The sequence below is a fragment of the Bicyclus anynana genome, chromosome 4, assembly GCF_947172395.1.
Source record: "Bicyclus anynana chromosome 4, ilBicAnyn1.1, whole genome shotgun sequence".
Classification (NCBI taxonomy): domain Eukaryota; kingdom Metazoa; phylum Arthropoda; class Insecta; order Lepidoptera; family Nymphalidae; genus Bicyclus; species Bicyclus anynana.
Window position 1 is genome coordinate 4,074,502 of NC_069086.1, and position 20,867 is coordinate 4,095,368.

The 20,867-nt window shown below is 32.6% G+C and overlaps 6 protein-coding genes across 10 annotated transcripts in view; 5 read left to right on the top strand and 1 right to left on the bottom strand.

Moving 5' to 3' along the window:
• The window catches only part of LOC112058557 (60S ribosomal protein L10a), a 363,530-nt gene extending 352,770 nt beyond the window's left edge, over positions 1-10,760 (top strand). The window contains exons 1-5 of one of the 3 annotated variants that reach the window (XM_024099464.2): positions 7,172-7,320; positions 7,494-7,649; positions 9,162-9,317; positions 9,682-9,847; positions 10,562-10,760. In XM_024099464.2, coding sequence (XP_023955232.1) covers positions 7,319-7,320; positions 7,494-7,649; positions 9,162-9,317; positions 9,682-9,847; positions 10,562-10,732 — 651 coding nt within the window. In that variant the 5' untranslated portion in view covers positions 7,172-7,318 and the 3' untranslated portion in view covers positions 10,733-10,760. The other 2 variants (XM_052881200.1, XM_052881201.1) reach the window with 2 other exon arrangements.
• On the top strand, positions 347-1,795 carry LOC112058548 (60S acidic ribosomal protein P1). Its single transcript, XM_024099453.2, has 3 exons — positions 347-506; positions 719-971; positions 1,680-1,795. The coding sequence occupies exons 1-3, from the start codon at positions 435-437 to the stop codon at positions 1,691-1,693; spliced, it is 339 nt and encodes a 112-aa protein (XP_023955221.1). The 5' UTR covers positions 347-434; the 3' UTR covers positions 1,694-1,795.
• Positions 2,623-6,849, bottom strand: LOC112058540 (28S ribosomal protein S14, mitochondrial). Of its 2 annotated transcripts, none has more exons than XM_052881202.1 (3): positions 6,639-6,849; positions 3,564-3,787; positions 2,623-2,806 (listed from the first exon to the last, which is right to left on the bottom strand). In XM_052881202.1, exons 1-3 carry the CDS (start codon positions 6,663-6,665, stop codon positions 2,704-2,706), a joined length of 354 nt encoding a protein of 117 aa, XP_052737162.1. In that variant the 5' UTR covers positions 6,666-6,849; the 3' UTR covers positions 2,623-2,703. The 2 variants fall into 2 exon arrangements, with proteins under 2 accessions (XP_052737162.1, XP_023955208.1); XM_024099440.2 differs by lacking the exon at positions 6,639-6,849 and adding an exon at positions 4,211-4,423.
• Positions 5,587-7,023, top strand: LOC112058566 (uncharacterized). Its single transcript, XM_024099476.2, has 3 exons — positions 5,587-6,162; positions 6,280-6,450; positions 6,854-7,023. The coding sequence occupies exons 1-3, from the start codon at positions 6,019-6,021 to the stop codon at positions 6,992-6,994; spliced, it is 456 nt and encodes a 151-aa protein (XP_023955244.2). The 5' UTR covers positions 5,587-6,018; the 3' UTR covers positions 6,995-7,023.
• Positions 10,761-12,572: 1,812 nt separating the features above from the next.
• On the top strand, positions 12,573-16,833 carry LOC112058576 (polyisoprenoid diphosphate/phosphate phosphohydrolase PLPP6). Of its 2 annotated transcripts, none has more exons than XM_024099494.2 (4): positions 12,573-12,730; positions 14,340-14,486; positions 14,807-14,906; positions 16,300-16,833. In XM_024099494.2, the coding sequence occupies exons 2-4, from the start codon at positions 14,376-14,378 to the stop codon at positions 16,692-16,694; spliced, it is 606 nt and encodes a 201-aa protein (XP_023955262.2). In that variant the 5' UTR covers positions 12,573-12,730; positions 14,340-14,375; the 3' UTR covers positions 16,695-16,833. The 2 variants fall into 2 exon arrangements, with proteins under 2 accessions (XP_023955262.2, XP_023955254.2); XM_024099486.2 differs by having other exon boundaries at positions 12,575-12,935.
• Positions 16,834-17,757: 924 nt separating this feature from the next.
• On the top strand, positions 17,758-19,319 carry LOC112058600 (single-pass membrane and coiled-coil domain-containing protein 4). The gene is made up of 2 exons (XM_024099511.2): positions 17,758-17,912; positions 18,046-19,319. Exon 2 carries the CDS (start codon positions 18,053-18,055, stop codon positions 18,233-18,235), a length of 183 nt encoding a protein of 60 aa, XP_023955279.1. The 5' UTR covers positions 17,758-17,912; positions 18,046-18,052; the 3' UTR covers positions 18,236-19,319.
• Positions 19,320-20,867: the final 1,548 nt, after the last annotated feature.

The window sequence follows — 20,867 nt, forward strand, 5'->3', positions numbered from 1 at the left end:
ACACAAAACTCAAGTAAAAATTAGCATTTATATTTTTATAAAGAATTTACAAAATTATAAAAATGTTTTTTTTAACTTGCCATTTTATATTATTTACGCTCTAAACGCTCCATAGTCTCGAGTTTAAAATTCCAATGCTCGCAAGCAAATGGTACGGAAAAAACTGTGGTTGTGTGCGTAATTGTTAATGTTGGGATCTCGGGATCGCTAAGTGGAGTAGTACCTACTCCCTACTCATTAGGCTCAAAAGGCTCAGAACTCAGACCCCTAAATCCAGTATAAAAAAAAATGAGACATTGACAATGTCAAAATTATTCACAGTCAACTGTCAAGTGTATTTCGTTTTTTTTCCTCCTCTTTTAATTCTAGAAGTCAAACGTGCTTGTCCTCTTTGAGCTAAGGCCATTTGGCGACTTGCACTAAAACAATAAAAAATGGCATCAAAGGCTGAATTAGCTTGTGTTTACTCCGCTCTCATCCTCGTTGACGATGATGTCGCCGTCACTGTAAGTTCTATTTCCATATTTTCAAACCTAACCTAAGTGAGAAACTTTTCATGCCGTGTAAATTATCCATTTCCATCTCAAAAACTTACTGTCTGTTGTATAAATATGGAACACTTATTTGTGTATATGTTACGAAAGTTCTTTAATCAGCTTATATTTTGCAAATTCCATGTGTATCTTTTGTGATAAGTAAACATAAACATTGTTTGTAGGGAGAGAAGATTTCAACCATCTTGAAGGCCGCAAACGTAGACGTAGAGCCTTACTGGCCGGGTCTCTTCGCTAAGGCACTGGAAGGCGTCAATGTTCGCGATCTGATCACGAATATCGGCTCGGGTGTAGGAGCTGCGCCCGCGGGTGGCGCGCCCGCCGCAGCTGCCTCGGCCGCCGCTCCCGCCGCCGAAGCCGCCAAGGAGGAAAAGAAAGAAGAAGAACCAGAGGAATCTGATGATGACATGGGCTTCGGTACGTTAATTATGGATTGTTGTATAGTAATGAACAGTTTTAGAGGTTCTTAGATACATGCATCGTCATCAATACATTTATTATGAATTGAAATGTCTGTGATGTCATAATAACTTATTTATTTACATGATAAAAAGAAGTCTTTGTCAGTCTGTGGAAAGGCTGAACCTATTTCAATAGATTGTCACTAGAAGATACAGGAAGTTTTTGAGCAACTTATAGGCTTCTTTTTTTCCTAGAAAAAGCAATAGTTCTTGCAGGATTTGTGAATAACTGCATTAAAATCAGTATATATTAAATCCATAGCTCTAATTCCCCAGCTTTATAACTTATTTATTAGTATTATTAAAGTTTTATATAGGGCAAAACTATACAGTTATACATCAACAATAGTCATGAAACTAGTTGTAAGCATGGCTGTAATCTATAAATTCTGTTCTTTTGAGAATATTAATTATAATACCTTTGTGCTATAACACTACCGATTGTCATCAAAATCTGTTCCATTTTGGCGTTCCTGCTCTTACTGCTTTGTTGATTATATATAGATGGGTTTTTACGATGTTAGGTTGTCTCGATGATGTCTGATCTAATGTATTAGCTTCAGAAAGTTAATGATTGATAAAAATATTACTGAGATTTATTACTAAAATTAGTTTCAGATATTGACATTTATAAAATACTAATTTACTTTTGTATTTGTTTCAGGTCTTTTCGACTAAAAAGCTTTTTATAAAGGCTTTGGTATTCCATTGTAAGCTTTATGAAGCTTCTTTAGTTGTAAGGAAACCTTTAATATAAAAAAAAATTATATAAAAACAGAATTTTCTTTTTATTAGTACCAAACAATTGTTAAGTCAAAAGTGATATAGAAAGAAGAGTAAATGTTAGTAGGAATATGGTAAATGGGTGCACTGCATGACTGAATAACCAGGTGTCCTAAATGGCATGACTGACTGGCATACATCATAATGGAGTGTTAGTGCCAACATGTATGGTATAGTTGGATGCTATGATAGTCTTTATGATGCCTTTGCTCCCCTGCATATCAGATGATACTTAAAATCTGGTATTACTCAGCTTAACGCACAATGTTCAGAAACATCATAAAAATTTGAGTAAATAAATGTCGGGTATGGCAGGAGAAGCATGTTAAATGAATGCAGTAGAGATGTGAGCATTGAGCATGAATGGAGTATCACCCAATGTAAGTAAGAAAGTGTTATTTATAGCTTGGCAAGTTTGTTGATGACGCTCCGTATCGTGATGTGAAGTAGTGCGCGTGGGGCATCGCTGACCCCTCCCAGCCCCCCTAGACCATCAGGAGTGTTATGAACGAATTAGCCTAGCTGTAGTGAATGTTGTACATAAAAGATGGGAATAAAATTCAGAAAGGGTACATAACAAAATTATACATATACTTATTCTTCTTGTCATACATTGTTCCCATCTTTCCCAAGAGTGCGAAAGATGTGTGTAAAAGGAGTAACTAAGAAAAAAAAAAAAAGAAGAAGTTGACAAATGTTAGCAGCAAATAGAAGAGATTTACCAACTTCACTTAAGTCTTGAGATGGTATGAAAATGATAATCTGAAGGAGGTAGTTCATAAGCCTTTTTACCAAGAGAAACTGGATTGATTTAAAAAAAAAACTTATTATTTCTATACAGTTTATTCATCTAACATCATAATATTTTGTACCTTCTATCATTTATAAATAAAACTAGATTACACCTAACCCCACATAGCTCTTTGTACTCCAGAGAGCTTGTTGTAATCAGCCAGATGCCTCCACACAATACGGCTCATTCTCCATTCCTTGACAATACCGCGGGGCCTAAAAACAAATTTATATAGTTTTATTTTATCAAAAGCGGCTAAAGTTTGTTGCTCATAGCTTATAGCATATTCATTACTTGCCAATATGGTGAAGTTGACAAGTTCAATAAGTCAAAATTAACCTTGACTGGGTGCACTAGTATGAAAATAACAGCTTAAAAATATGTTTTATGATTTTAACTTGAGCAAAAATCTGCATTTAGAACATGGCAAATGGCAGTAACTTTCTTCGTACAGGTAGTGTAAAATGAAAACACCATTAATAATAATCTTTTTAACGTAAAATTAAACACCAACTTCAAAGACATATTTAAGTTATTTTGATTTTAACACAAAAAGACTAAACCGATTTTCATGAAAATGAAATGGGACCAATCTAGAGGTAGAGTATACTCTTTCAAACAAAAGAGTTTTCAATGACAAAGTTATGCAGTAACAAACATTTAAAAAAAACCTGTGTCAAATTGAAAACCTACACCTTTTTTGAAATTGGTTAAAAATAGAACAAATTTATACTATACAGAAAATGTAAACGCATGGACTTCCAAAAATGATACTGAGCCACATGCATCCAGTAAATCATTGCGATTCGCTTAATATTGTCAGTCCACCCAGTAGTGGGTCGACCAACACTGTGCTTTGTAGTGTGAAGTCGCCATTCCAGCACTTCGGGACCCCAATGTCCATTGGCTCTTTAAACTATGACCCCGCCCATTGCCACTTCTATCTAATTAACTTTTAAAAACTGAACCCACCTTGAGGTTATAACACATCTATTATTGATCCTCATTGGTGTAGCGTTTAATTCAAATTTGTTGATTTCCTTATCTGCTAATTCTCTGATTTCTGGTGGCAGTACATTGTTTTTTCTCAATGCATTTATTCTGGTCCTTTCCAGAAAATGTTCAGCGCTCATCCTTCGCCTTTTCACATCCCTAATCATTAACCAGTTGGCCCATTTATTTCTCACTTGTTGAAACTGAAACAACAAATATATCTCTGGTATAGAACACAGTAAATTAGTTTTCTTTATTTAATTATATAATTTTAAAGATGAACAAGGTTGTAGACTGATGGAGTAATAGACATAAATAACACAGCTATAAATATATATTTTTTACATTAATGTGACCCACCTGATGATAATTAGAAGACTAGCAGAGTTTTATTCTGTAAAGAGTAGACGCTTTACACTTTACAGAATAAAACTCGGCAAGTTATGCAAAGGACACTAGCCTGGTAATATCAACCTGAGGTGTTGTTGAGCTTTTTGCCTGTATTTACCAGCCACCGTGCCTTTCAGACAGAAAGGTGGTAATACTTTCACGGACGAATTGCCAGAAAAACTGTACTTCTACTTTATTGCAACCATTGGAAACCATGAACTTTCCAGTCAACTTACCCCAAAGCCCGGTACGGTTTGTGACTTCCATATAAATTTACCAAGATTTGAAATGTTTAGATTCATAGTAAATTATTAATAATTTTTATTTTAAATAAAAAAACTAATTTCTTAGTTAAACTTTATTTTAGTAGTTTTTTACTTAACTGAAGAAGTAATCTATATTTCGGATTTCAATTTTCAATCAAACACAGCAGAGACAAACAGTCAAACGCACACACACACACACACAGTCAGTAAATGTCAAAGTCAAACTGACAATGACAAGTTGACAACCTCATTGACATTGGTCAGAATTTCTAATGAATTTTAGGTACTGGCCAAAGAATATATACTCAAAAAAAAATCTACTTAAATGAAATCGTTGGACACGTTAGACATAGCAAAGACGCAAAGACTTTATTTCCGCTTAAGAATATTTTTGAATGAAAGTCGGCGGCAATGAATTTTTGATTTTAAAATAGTTGAATAAACCAAATAGGAAAAACAAAACAAAAAGACAAGTATGTTTTTTTATTGTTACCCTACTCCTACTCGCCTGCTGTACTAAAACTAAGGAGATTTTTTTCATAAAGGTAGTAGCCTAATCACATTTTTATTTACGAAAATAATCTCGTAATTGTAATATTTTTATAAAACAAAATTGTATTTTTATCACGTCATCGCAAACGCCAATCATAAACTGTAACGTCATTCGCTACAAGGCATCGGTTTGTGATTGGTGCTTGCGGTGACGTGATATAAACACATCACTGCAAACGCCAATCACGCTGTTATCTCTATGAATGACGTCACTTGCTAATGTGCTGTGCTTCGGCGGCAAATATTTTACGTAGATATTTTTTCATTTATATTGAATTTTTTACTGGTTATTATTGACGGAACAAAATAAAATATAGCTTATAATACTTCAATAATTCAGTTTAAACAATGTTTACAATATATCGTACCTTGGTTATACACTAGGAACTTATAGACTATGTAGAACTTATAGCCATATTAGGTAAAAAAGGGGACAACTGCGTAATGAAAGGTAATAAGCTGTAAATTGGTATAAATCTTTGTTTTATCGTTCTAAAGTTGTCTCAAAAGACACAAATGCTATCGTGTGCGCGTCTTAAGATATTGAAGGTCAAAGGTCACAAAAATCGTTTTTTCGCGAATGTCTCGTTTCCTATTGCTTAGATGAGATTTGCATCTGCAATAAAAGTTGTAGTTTATAAAATTCTCTACCTTTTTTTATTTGAACTTTTTTCATACGATCAACCGTTTTTTGGGATAGAGCGTAGAGTGAGTAGCGTACAGCCATATATGGCCTAATGCAAGGTCAATCTGAACTTTAATTCCATACTATATAGTTCAAGTGTTACTAGAGAAGTTCTGGGAAGGCAAACAAATTGATTGACGGTAGTATAGATGTAGGTAGGGGTAGGGTGAGGACAAGGTAGGGACGGTAGGTTTCAAATATGTTTGATAGTTCCATTCCAGAGCCTATTCAAAACATAATCGAATTTTTACAATCTACTATATATCTAATCCAAGCTTCTGTCTGTTGTTTTAAGACAGTTTCAGTTTAAAAAAATGGAAAAACTTTTTTAAAACTGTGTCTAGCTAAGTAAAAAAAATAAATCATTGTACCTAATTGTCATTTATAATCAACCCTACGTTTACACCATTTATTAAAAAATCTTAAATTCGATATATTTTATAAAACAGTTTACATATTTTGTTAATCTTAGGAGATTTCAATTTTAATTTTAGAGTGATATAGGCAACAGGCAACAAATATTATTACTATAGATGTAACAATGGAATTTTTTGGAATATCTTTATATGGACCACAAAACTACATTAAAGACCAATTAAACGATAATTATCATGAACCTAGATCAAAAGCAGAAGTAAAACCTCTAATGGAAAAGGTTATTAATAGTTCTTCACTTCCGATTAAGGTATTCATACAATTTCATGTTATTAGTAAGTGGTTTTCACGTGAAATAGACATGATTTATGAGGGTGCGATAACTTATCAGAAGAATTACCATATAAAGTAAATTATTTTATTTTAGTTATCAAGACCTGATATAAACACAATACGAATAGTTGACATATATATTGGCAGAGTAGATGGTTTCGCATATGGTTCAACTCAAAGATTCATGAAAATGAAACGTAAGGGTGTTATAAAGCCCGTTGGCCCAGCAGATATGTATAGACTACCGTCGACTTCTTCGTATGAGGTTTTAATTGAAAATCATTTTAATAATTTAATGCACTTCTAATATGTTAGATATAAAATTGGCGTTTTGTCGTAAGGCCAATATTTTACCTAAAATCAATAGGATTAAAAAAATTTAATAAAAATAAATTCAACCGGTTTCCATCTCAAAAATTAGCCTTAACTAAAAAGCCAGAAATAACATCTTACTTGTAAACTTGTACTCGTAAGTTCCATTGTGGCACCAATACTGTAGAAACAGCTCGAAGAATTAATAAAGTGTTTTTAGTTCCAACGTTTTCGTTCTAGAAATTTATATTATGTAAACAAAAATCGACTTTATTTTCCTATGTAAAGACCTAGTTAATATAATTTTGCAAAGTATGTGGCAGGTAGTAAGTAGAATAATGAAAACCGTTTTGCAGTATGGATGGTGGCAACATGATCCAGCTATAACTAGTTCTGATTGGCATGTCACTTCTATCAGATACCCCCAACCTGTATCTCCATACAGTCGTGTTCTAGATGTTGTTAAAAAAAATAATAAATATGCTACCCTGTTTTGAGGAACAAAAAGTCTAAAGTTAACGCAAAAAATAAGTATTTAAGATGTCCTAATCTTATGCAGCAATTTCTTTGTACAAACAAACTTCTGTCTTGCTTTAATGCTTCAAGAATGCTTCACGAATCACTAGCATGAATAAAACTATTAGAATCCGAAGAACTAATTATTAAAAAAAAAATCATTTATATACTGTAAGTCTGTCAAGTAAGTGTCATCTGTCAACCTTTCAATGTCATTGACGACGACGTTTACTAATTTCGTCTTTTCTTTCTTTTCTTTTCTCTTTCTGACAACGGGAGGGATAGGTTGCTAAAACCAAACCAAAATGTAAGTAATCTTCAATTATTATTGTAATCCGTTGCCTCTTTTACTTCAATTGTAGTTAAATTTCGGATTTCATTTCTTGCCAAACTAATAATGCAAGTATTTTAACATTGGGTACTCCACATTACAATACGATTCTGTGAAACATGGTATTTTTATGTGTTCTACATTTACAGGTCGAAGGTATCGCGTGATACGTTGTACGAATGCGTTAACGCAGTCCTAGAGCAATCTAAGGAGAAGAAACGTAATTTCCTGGAGACAGTTGAACTGCAAATCGGTCTGAAGAACTATGACCCGCAAAAGGACAAACGTTTCTCCGGCACCGTCAAGTATGTTTACCTGGAAAGAGCTTTCTTGTGGACTTAAAATTGTGATTTCTGTAAAATGAGATAAATATTTTAACGGATCGTTTTTTTGTCGGTCTAAAGTTCGCATAACCTATAAAATCTCATTTCAAACTATGCAGAAACTTACCTTAATCAAAACTCATATTTGGCAATATTGGTCTCTTTATTAGCATTCATACCAATTCCAAAATACGTACATAAATAAATAAATGCTCATTAAGTACTTATTAAAAAATTATTATTTAAAAAAAATCCTGTCCACAAGATATATCTGTACAGGGAGTCAGTGAAAACTGACGGGACTCAACCCAGAGTCTTTAAATAACGGGTAGGTATGCTTCGGCTTACCGACTTAATATATAAAAAAATACAGTTATGAAGGAACTGGTAAGAAAGTAGTGTTTGAACTTTATGGCTAAGTGATTAACAAAGATGTTATACTTGTAGATAGTCACTAGTGTGTTGAAACTGAGGTGAACAAATGTGCTTACTTAATATCATTTGGTCTCATAGTAAACAACAAAAGTTGTTTGAAGAATTCCTAAATATTGTCTACAATGTCTAGTTGTGTGTTCAGAAAGTGTAAGAACTATTTAAACATAAATAGGTATATTATGTACTTAATTAAACACAAAATTGTGCATGTGTGCACTCAGTGGAGTAGCTAAAGTTGATTTTGTAGGCATGTTACATATCTAGTAGTATAAAATTGTTTGTGTTTAATATTTTTTATCTTTGTAGTCATGTAGTATGGCATAATCAACCTGTAAGTTTTACTAGGATTCCTTTTTTCAAGGATTAAATGAAAAGTTGGGGCTTGGTTGTGATCTCACATGAAGGTGCAGACTAAGATGGTAGGGGGTTGTAAGAGGTATAAGTTTGTTCTAACCACACTTTGTGATTTTGATCATATCATTTTGTGATGACATCATACTGGATATTCCATTGTATGTTATGCCGGTAGGGTGAAATACTAGGATTATGAGTTAACTTAGAACCCAGGATGTCTATACATTTACTTATACTACAGGCTTTCTTGATGAGTACTGTTAACCAACAAAATTAGAAATGAAGGTAGAAAATGCCTGTCATTTCCTAACTTATTTATTTTAAATTATGTATGGTTTGTTATTAAAATGTTAAATAAAATACATTAACTAATTTAAGCATATTAATCAAATTCATTTTCATTAATTTACAAACAAGTTAATTTTAATTCTTATAAGGTGTTACTTCTTACTAGTGAATTAGGTATACCCTCATTTTTAATTTGTAAGTAAATAGTACTTATCAAGAAAGGCTGTAGTAGTAATCAATATTTGTAGATATGTCTTCTCTTCGAGCTTACTTTTTAAATAAGATGATATGATGATTGAATAAATGCATGTATTATCTGAATATTGATGATATTATTCCCTGATTTGTAAAATGTAAAATTTACCAACAACTATTGCAATAATATCATTTTTATTATAATATTGAACATTCTTTCAGGCTAAAGTACATCCCGAGGCCAAAAATGCAGGTGTGTGTGCTGGGTGATCAACAACATTGTGATGAAGCCAAGTCATTGACTGTCCCCTGTATGGACGCTGAAGCCTTGAAGAAACTTAACAAGAACAAAAAACTTGTAAAGAAACTGGCCAAGAAGTGAGTCAAAAAATTTTTTTTTATGTTTAATCCATAATTAATCAACAATCAATGTGCTGGACTATGTTTACACCCATCTGAAATTAATCATGAGCCTGTTCATACATATGCTCTTTTAATCCATACAAGTTAGCCCTTGACTACAATCTCATGTGATGGTAAATGATGATGCAATATAAGATGGAAGCAGGCTAACTTTGGTGGGTGGTAACTAGCTACAGCTGAAGCCTCCCCCACCAAGCTGGGATTCGATCCCATGACCTCCCGTCTTTTAAATCCACCTTGCATACCACTGTGCCTTTAGGCACTTTAAGTGAATTATTTATTTCTGTTTCTTGTTTAACACAAATCTGTTTATTTCTAGGTATGATGCATTCCTCGCATCAGAGTCCCTCATCAAACAGATCCCACGTCTATTGGGCCCCGGTTTGAACAAGGCTGGCAAGTTCCCTGGTCTCCTGTCCCACCAGGAGTCCATGACACAAAAGATTGATGAGGTTAAGGCTACTATCAAGTTCCAGATGAAGAAGGTAACTAAACAAAATTATAATTTGTTAGCTGTTTTGGGCATGCTACTTAAAAAACTACTTGTATTTCACCTATAATTTGTGATTTTTTAAGTAAAACTTCTTTATGCTCAATTGCCTTTGAGAGTAATATAAAGTGTGTTCGGGCAAGGTGAGTGGACATTGAGAGAGAGAACTAAAGAAGCTGTATTGTAGTCTTATGATTCTTAAGCACACACATTTTATTTAATCTTACTATTAATGTGGATGGTAATGCACAAGTCTCATTATTGTTGGCTTAGGAAAGTGTAAAATACAAACATACAAATATTTCATTTAACATCATTGATTAATATAATACAACACAAGAATATAGAGAAAAATTATATAGTGACTCATTATTTATTTGAATTTTACATGGTTTTATGTTTTAGATACATAAAACCCTGCATCTAGACATCCTTGGTCAGGCTATTAAATAGTGAGGTTTCTTTCTCCTAATAAATTCTCAGCCTAGAGTAAAAAGTTAATGGTGCTACACCCTCATGCATTAAAGAGCACATTACCCCATCAACATCTGATAGGTAATGATAATTACAAAGTCAAACATCACCCTCAGCCTGTTAGAATGGTGGGTTTAAGCTCCATATCCCCTCCTAATAAGAGAGAAGCCTACATGCCTTGTAGTGGGCCAGTAAAATAGGTTGATGTTTAATTTGTTATTTTATTTAATTTCAGGTACTTTGCCTCTCAGTGGCAGTTGGCCATGTAGATATGACTCCAGATGAGCTTGCACAAAATGTACATTTGTCAATCAATTTCTTGGTGTCTCTGTTGAAGAAACACTGGCAGAATGTGCGCTCACTGCATATGAAATCTACCATGGGCGCACCCCAGAGATTGTACTAATTCATTATAATAAATATTGACTAAAATATTTGGCAATTTTATTTAAAACTTTTGCATCTGTGCAAGCTTACTATCCATGCGAGTAAAGCTGGTGTTTGAAGAATGATGATTGCCTATGATAATAAGTACAAAAAAGTTTTCATTATTTGATATTTGAACGTAGCAGCAGTGGGGTCATGTCCCAAGATTGTCTGGTGGGGCGTACGGGCCTCGAGGCTTTGCCTCCTTACCGGAGTAGACGTGGGGGGAACTTGCTCCCCCGGTGGTTTCTGAATGCTGTTCTGAAATCGAAACTTAAGACGAGTAAGGTGAGCGGCACAGATTAGTTATTCGGCAACCACTCTATTTGTGTCATAATAAATAGTGCTACTTACAAGAGTAGAAGTTAATAAACTAGCTGTGTATGTGTGGTAACACCACATCACAGATTAAAGAATAACAGGCAGATAGAGCGCATGGGACATGGAAATAGATTTTACTCTGGATGAACCCATAGACTACTTTTCATCATTTTCATCCTGGAAATAAAACAATTTAATAAAAAAAAGTTATGTTGCTCTATGTAGTGTTAAACCCCCTTGTGACAGTCACAACCTATAAATATCTAGGTGAAAAGTCCTCATTACAAATTAATCAAGCCCAATCACAAGATAGCTACTGTTCATCACTCAAAAGGTTTGTAGCTAGGCGCGGTTCTACGATTTTTTAAACCCACGTCTTACTAGACACGGGCATAAGTTAGTTATTTCTGCATATCGTCTCCAAATATAGCTGTATGCAATGTGTTAAAAAACATTTACTTAGTCGAGGGTACTACAACATTGATGAGTTCATTAATGATAAAGATGCTTGGAGGCCGTTGGATCAGCTTCCACCTTCACACAGGAAGTAAAACTATAAGAAATGTAAACAGTAATTGTTATCAATTGTAAATTATAATACTGTATGACTTTTTCAAAAGAGCAACTGTTGAGTTTTTTGCCGGTATCTTCTCAGCAGAACCTGCCTTCCGAACCGGTGGTAGAATCTTTACAAATAATCAACTGACGTGTCAAAAGTGCTTGTAAACTGAGCCTACTTGAAATAAATGATTTTTGATTTTGATTTAAAGTTTCCCTCGATTTCTCCAGAATCAGATGCTGACATGATGAAAATGGGACTACCTCAGGAGTATACCCTTTCCAACAAAAAAAGAATTATTCAAATCGGTCCAGGCGTCTTCGAATAGGTCAGGAATCAGGTAACATACATACAAAAAAAAACACACTCGAATTGTGAACCTCCTCCTTTTTTGAAGTCGGTTAAAAAATAAGTTTCTATAATAAATGCAGATGTCAAGGAGACACGTGAAGTTTTCTTTTAAGGGGTTCACCGGCTTCACCACGCTGCTTGTAACGACTCATACTGGAGCATTTTTTATTGTGTGTACTGTTATTATCACAAAGCTCTGTCATTATAGACCAACCAATCTACATTGATAGTTCTATCAGGTTATTAAAATCCTTATAAATAATCCTTAAGATTATGTATCTAGAATCTTAAATCTAAAATCATAATCATAATGGTAATTCAATTAATTACCTGACGAATTACAATAATTGTTTTTTTTAAAATAAATGCACAGAATAAAGATGATCCAAAATGAGTCTTTACAAGCAGCGTGGTGAAGCCAGTGAAACCCATAAAAACCCCAAATGCCACGCGTCTCCTTGACATCTATTTACGTTGACGATCCGTTTTACATCAAATTCATTGCAATTTTAATAACTGTGATTATCTGTGTCAAAACCACAGGTCAAAACGACGGTTTTATGACACATTTTGACATTGACTTTTATTGGATTTATTTGTCAAAAATCAAAATAGAAATGACTTTAGTTCTTTTGTAATGAAAATAAAATTATAAAATATATGAGCAAGAAATAAATTAATTACAACAAATTAAATTTGTTCAGTTATCAAGCTTCGATTGTGTTAAAATCCGAGTCTAGAGATCAAGTAAATCTTTTGCAGCCTACCCTAATGATTAGTCACCATTTTCAGTTTTCATTTGCATGAGTATTGTGTTTATGTTCAACACTTACATTAATAAGAACTATCGGAATTATCTCTTGTTTGCGAAGTCACCAGTGTGTATTGTGTAGCTCTAAAGTCACTACTCATTAGCAAAGATTTATTTATCTACTCATACAGCATGAATGTGGTAAGAAATTTTATAAATTTTTTATTTACACGTTACACAATAAATATGTAATTTAAATTTTATGTGAGAGCACCTATTCTTAATACATTAACCATTATAACCCATTTTATAAAACATTTTGAACTAGAGCTTTCTACTGTAGCATACTCCATGTAATCTATATTTATCTCATGAGTGCTATCATAACACCATCCTATATCCAAGATTGTATGTATATTCCTCCATAACAGATATTGGTCACAACTATATCAATGGGCATATTTTATATATTAGTAGGATTTCTAGTTTAATCATAATTAGCATTCCTGATTTGAACCAGGGATGTTACGGAGCTTTGACTCAGGCTCCATTAAGTCAGAACTTCTGATTATTATTACACCTTCATTTCCGACACTTTGACATCTGAGGTTTTAATCGGAAGTGGAAGCATAATTTGCTTCTTTTATTTCAATTAATTTAATTTAATTTCTTGTTATTTAGGAGACATGCCAATTTTTTTCTTTGTTATAAAAATTTCTCTCATGGCACCACTTCTGATCCTGCCTCCGACTTCAATATATCAATTATAACAACGCCTTTGTTTCCAATAAATTATCTCCGTTACTTCCCTGATTTGCACTGAGAAGTAGTGGAATACTGAACCTTCCAACTTCTGGTTTCCCTGCCACCTTCAGCATGGGCAGCAAGAATTTCCAAGCGGAGCTAGCTTTAAAACTAGTCTACACCCTGTTCCGCTAGTTTTGTCCTCCCTATATATCTACATAAAACATAATGATATACAAAAAAAATGTTGTAAACTAATGTAAAAGATTTGTTGTACTTAGTGTAACCCTGTAATTTGCATTTTGTATCTTATTAAGCCCACTTTAAATTCAAATTTTCTTTATCATTGCTAAATGATGTAACTTGATGACATCATTGTTGTTGGGTGTGTAGGAGTAATCACCTGAGCAAATAAAATAAACCCAAGTAATTGCTATCTAACCTGCTGTTTTGCTTGCACCTCTCACTTGTTTTATGTAAAGCAATCTGCAGGACAAGTGGTGCAGTGACCTTACGTTCCACACCCAATGTGTTGGACTGAAAAATTGCTTGTTTGTAAACTCTTAAACATGATATGTTTTAATAAGCATTACAAGAGTTTTAATTAGAGTATACAGTGCTAGTTAAGCATTACATAAGGTTTATTAGACTATACAGTGCTAGTTGTGTATGTATGTATCCTATGCAGGTATAATATATAATGGCACAGAATTTATATATTCTTACACAGAATATTTCTTTCCTTGTTATATAAGTATACTTGTATGTGTATATTTACAATAAATAATTTTTTTTTTGTATTTGGTTAGAATATGTTGAAAAAGCATTTATTTATTATTTCATTTATTGTTGACGTTACAGTTAGGGGAAACTGAGGAGAAGAGAAAAGTTCCGACAATGTTGCAGAAATTATTACGGTATGATAGCCAGGCTACAAAGAAATTTGTGGATATGTCCCATAACATAACTGCTTTGAGATCATTACGCATACATTCAAAATTTTTAGAGGTAAGTACACAATATTCTCTTTAATTAAAGATCTGTAATAGTTTTAGTTAGTAAAAATTAAATAATGCTTAAATTTGTATTGTAAAATTAAGCAAATTACAGACATGTGATTTAAATTTTTTTTTGTTACCTGAAGCGAACTTCCTATTAATAAAATCATAAAACAGTGTAATTAAAATATGAATATTTATAATTTATATATCTTATTTTGAAGGTGGAGAAAAAAAATTAAAATATGAGTTATTGATCATTGTTTTCATTACTTACTATAATATTAATCATCTCATTCTTTTGTGCCGTAATTTTTCTTTTCTTTGTAGGTGTCGTGTCATGGTATAGTTTGGTTGGCGGGCTGGCTCAGCTTTATTTGGTTGTTCAACAACAAAGAATTGTATCAATTACAAGTCAATGTATTGATTGGTATGTTTTTTAATTATTTTTTAATGTTTATAAAGAACAACCACAACTTTTAATACTTGCTCAAAAATTTATGTGCGAATCCGTAAACACGCCACAAAACTAGAATACAGTTTTACATATTTTACGCGGCTTCGAGCCGTGTCTGCAACTAAATTGTTTATTTATTCATTAAGGTTTTACAATTTTCTTAAGTTCAATAACTGGCTGTCCTAACTAAATAACTCTTTAACTGTTTGCGCTTTGTTCACCCATTCTAAAATCGGGGAAGCGCAAACTCGCAAAGTTTATTTCTTACTGTGTAAAAGCTCTTACCTACCTTACCTTATAGGTAAGGTAGGTAAGAGCCGTGATAGCCCAGTGGATATGACTTCTGCCTCCAAATCCAGAGGGTATAGGTTCGAACCTATACCATACTCCAACTATTCAGTTATGCACATTTTACGAAATTAAGTATCACGTGTCTCAAACGGTGAGGGAAAATCATTCTGCATTCTCATCTCGAGCAATCGAGCTCAGCAGTGAGCCGAATATGGATTGATAATTAAAGAAATGGAAAAAATAAATGAAAAGGCATCAACAGATTTAAACTATCAGTAGTCCTATTCTGTAACGGTGTTTACAACTCAACTGTGTGAGTTGCGAATACGACTCTTAAATCTCTGTTTCTAACACAATAATGGTGTTTGGCTAGTTGGCTACTGAATATAGACAGATATCGCGCAACAAATTATAAAATATCTAATGTTTGTTAAAAAACATTACTATAAAAAAAATGCAAGTATCAAACTGAGTTATTCCAATATTTGCACTATAATTTTGGGAATGTCCTCCAATTTTTTTTTTATTGCTAAAAATATTTCAGTCTTCATTAGACAAACGATCAATAGACTCGAGTTCGCAACTCACACCAATGTTATAAAATCATCACAAAGCGCTGTTCTACATCTTTAACAGTATTTTTACAACTTGACATTGACGATTTTTTCTCTATGTCTCTCTTTCTCATGCAGTACTAAAAGAGAGAGATAGAGTCTGATTCGAAACGCACACTGTCTAAATAAAAAAAACATTCCTAGCATTTTAATGCTAGAGTTTGGCTAATAAAAGTAGTGACTGAAATCACCCGCCAAATTAAAAAAAAATCGGAGTAAATTCTTAAAATTATAGTGTAAATATTGGAATAACTGAGTTTAATACATACAGTATAGGTAGTAATGCATTCACAAACAAAAAAATAATTTAAACAAATTGTAAAACGCATGTTTATTGAATGATTTTTTAAATTTGGCGGCCGATTTCAGTCTCTACTTTCATTAGCCAAACTCTACAAGTGTAGAGTCATGGGACTCTATCTACTCTCGTATTCTTTTAATTGGTTTTTTTTTTGTTTCAGCCCTTCTTTTAGACATTGTAGTAATAGCAATCCTAAAAGCGTTTGTGAGAAGACGTCGTCCCGTTCCTATGAATAAACTACTTCCAGGGAATCCTGACAAATATTCTTTTCCATCCGGCCATGCAAGTAGAGCGGCTCTGATTGCATTCATTTTGATCTGCGTAGATCCAATCTCATTTATATTCTACCCTCCTTTATTAGCATGGGTAGGAGCTGTGGCTCTCTCGCGAGTGTTGGCTGAGAGACATTACTTTTTAGATGTCTTTGCTGGACTGGGCATAGGAATATTGGAAGGGCTTTTGATGTCTTTAATCTGGTTCTCTCAAAGTACCGCCATTAGTATCATATCAACATTGTCAGATGAAAAAAAGGATGGGGGAGAGTACCATGTTTAGAATATAATATCAGAATCTATGTTCAAAAATAATATTAGATATTTGTTTATTAACCTTATAGAAATAATATTGTTGTATAACTTAATTATTGATTATTCTGTTAAAGTTTACGTAAATGAATAAAGAGTGAGTAAATCAAGTTTTCTTTATTTACCTTTTGAAAATAGGGAATCTTGATGTCTCCGAACATCGAGCGTTTTATAAGATTTAAAGGGGGACCCCTTAAATCTTTAAGAGGCAGGGGCTCGTGCGCGTCACCCACCCGAAGACTTGATTTTTGTATGACCTGCGCCTAGGGTCACCCGTACCATATTTCAGAGACATCATAAAGATTGCATCCTACTATACAATGTGCTTTATCATTCCTACATACTATGACGATGTGAAAGGTATTCAACCACTGCTGGGTGCCCACACTAATAATGTTCATGAAAATGAAAAAGTTATTAAATTTTACATTGTGCCGCTAATAAAAGCAAAAAGATTGCCAGTCGTGCCTGAAAAAAACGGCATGTTTCATGACAACGAATATCACATCGCCTTGTCTCATTTTTTACATTTTTTAGGGGGAATAGCTCATCACGGATGCAATCTTTTGACGTCTTTGAAATGAGGTACGCGCAGGTCATATCAAGACGCGTGAGGCAACCTCTGGTGCGAGGTGCTCGCTTCTGGGGTTAAGTCCTGCTGCCGCGCATTTGCGTAGCCGGGGTCACCTAACATCTTGTATTGGCTGCAAATCGCACAATGTTCCGGGAAAGTCAAAAAGATTGCATCCGACTATACGTCATGCGATAGATGCTATTATTATTTAGCCGTTAGAAAGCCGTATGCTTATTTCAGCCTACTTTAGTATTTTAGTCGAGTACCAACGATTTTTAGATTTACCGCCCAAAAATCGAATACTAAGCATTGTGCTCATCACTATTCTAACAGAGTATATTTAACATACAGAAATTCTAACCATAAAGTAAAGTCGCGTGGCCATAGACTATATTGCACGTGTGACTGTGACTCCTGAGTAAATATGTTCCTTGCTGTGACAGGTGTAGTGTGTACTGTTGTCAATGTCAAAAAATTTAACACGAAAAAAGAAAAACATCGAAGAGTGGAACAGAACAAGAATTTAATTTTCGGCTTTAATGGTTGCTGACGTGTTTAATTAGAATTAATACATAAAAGAGAGATTTATATTATTATCGAATAACGAATAATCAGGTACGTTATTTGTATCCATTTTTATTAATTCATTTTAAATCAGAAAATAGTATTATTGTACAAATACAGTGAATATTTTTGTGGACGTGGTTATGTTATTAACTTTCTTTAACATTCCGCACGCTTGTTTTAGTTTCATTATGAGGAAGCTAAAAGGAACAGTAAAGGAAACCGCGCGACAAAAACGCGAAAGGAAACAGGAGTTCGCCAAAATGCGTCAACAAATACATACGATTGTTTTGCCGACTTTCGCAGTTATTTTTCTCTTGATATGTATCTACGTTTACTTCAAAACGAGACCCTCTGCGATGCAATATGCATAACGGACGCATTTATTTTTTTGTGTGTGTAAATAGTAAATTAATACGTATACTAATATATTATTAAAGTGTGACAAATGGAAAATAATTCTGTATACAAATAAAATTTAAGTAATACGGTTGTGAATTCGTTGGTGTGAATATTATCTTGTATTCAGGGCTCTGTTATCAATGTAATAAATGTATAAAAATGAAAGTATACATTAGAAATTTGTTTTGTTACATTCCATAATCAATACATATCATATTATTATAATTAATAATGTTTTAATTTCTATTTGTATGCAATCTTGCATTGCAAACAATTAATTTAAAATTGAATAAAATATTAATAAATAAAGCATACATTTATCAAACAGATTTTGTTGTAGAATTCCATATTATAATTTACTTGTAAAATGCAGAAAAGACTCAGTCTTTCAAACTTAATTTTATGTAATCATAATTACCCTATTATGATACAATTAGGCAGAATGATAAGACATGACAAAATGTGACATCAAAAATGAATATATTGCAGGGAATAAATAATAGGTATATTATTCAGTCAAAAATTATTTTTTATATACATCAATTTCTTTGCAAATCTGTATTTTGATTATAAATTGTCTTGTTATACCACTTGGTCTGGTTAACTAAGTTTCTACTGTATATCACTTGATATTACATCATCAATTAAATAAAAGTATTTTAACCCTAAATAAATAAGCAAATATGGAAGCAGGTGTGAATTTTCATGTACAAACACCTGTTCATAGGTAGTTCAGAAAAATAAAAAGATGTATATTTAAATATTACACACACACATTTATATTTGCCTTCATTCTGGCACATTTGGTACATTTAACCTAAGAAGTAATGTTAAATTACTTATTATTGTATATTAAATTATTACCCTTGCCATCATGTTTCTAATTTACATTACATTTTGTATCTTTATCTTCAGTAGTTGAAAAGGATTATTTTATAATCAAATTAAACATATAATATTTTTTAAAAACATTTTATTTAAACTATTTACTTAATACTATGTACAATGTTACAAATAATATAAACAAAGAATAAAAATCTATTCTAATGTAAATAATTTGTAATTTTTTATATACCTAAAATTCAAATTTTCCTTTCCAGTCTTTTAAGCTTATAAATTATCATCCTTCTGGAATGATTGGAAACACTTCAATCATCTCCAGCTCCATAGTAGAAGGCAAATATTAAATACTATTATTTATAGTAAATCTATTTCAGGTAGTCAGTTTTGTTTTGCATGTAGTTGTAAGGCATACAAACAAGCATTTGAAAGGTGACTTGGTATGTAAAACTGATTGTGTGTATCTACAGTGATAAAACATACAATAGGGTGGTGACTCATATCATATTTAATATAAACAATATTAATTTCGTGTTATACATGGAATAAGGGTCCAAAATATATCAATATCAATTAGTAAAAGTTAAGGATTTCTTATAAAACTTAATTTAAATATCACATATTTTTTTAAATTTTTCAAATCACATTTTGTGACGTCACTAACACACTTGATGTAATAGACGTGAAATTAACTGTTATATATTTTTGGCAAACACTCTGTTTGAAAGGGATTTATTATAGTGACGTCATGAAACAGTTGAAATATAGCCCGTCATGGCCAACAGGCATTTTGGATTGTATTGTCAAAAACATATTTTTAAAATTAAAATTTTCACAATCACATTTCAAAAAAATATTTCAATCTAGTAGAACGATAATGAACAATTTAAGACCATTTCAAAATTGCCAACTATACTAAAGCCATACTCGAGGAGTACTGTTTACTAACAAACAAATTAGAAATGTGGGTAGAAAAAGGATGTCATTTCATAACTTTTTCATTTAAAATTATGTATTGTTTTTTTAAAAAATATTATTCAAAATGTATTAACTATATCTAATTGTTCTAAGCATAATAATCAAATTTATTTTCATTAATTTAGGAACAAGTAAATTATAATTATTATTAGGAAATGACTAGCAATTTATACCCTCATTTTTAATTTATTTGTTGGTAAACAGTATTTCTCAAGTATGGCTTTAGTATAGCTATTTATATACATAAACATAGTCTATTCACTAATTTGGTCTTTATTAACAACCTATAAACAAACATCAAATCAAATGAGAAATGTCACCTACCTACTGTATGACATCTACAAAGGGCTCAGAATACAGAAAGTCAAAGTTAGTGAATTAGCCTGCAGGAATAGATTTACATTATGATTTTTAGTAGAATTGTGTGGTAGTTGCTTTCTGGTCCAAGCTCTTAACAGTGAACATACTATGGAGAGTTTTACACAGTAAAACCATAAATGTCTATTTTAAATATTATTGCACTAATAATGTATATGTTAAGTATCACAGTCTAATTGAATGCACAATAATAAGTACTCTTTAGTAACTAGTGATGTACATACAGTGAAGAAAACTTAACAAATGGAATTTCACACAAACAGAATTTTAGTTAGATTATTTAAATGTAGATGTAAAAAAATAATAATACTGGATTTTGGAACTGGGCGGGTATATTTATGTGCACATGAGTTAAATTGTCATCAGTATTTCCAGTTCACAATATGACGGTAGATTATAATATCACGA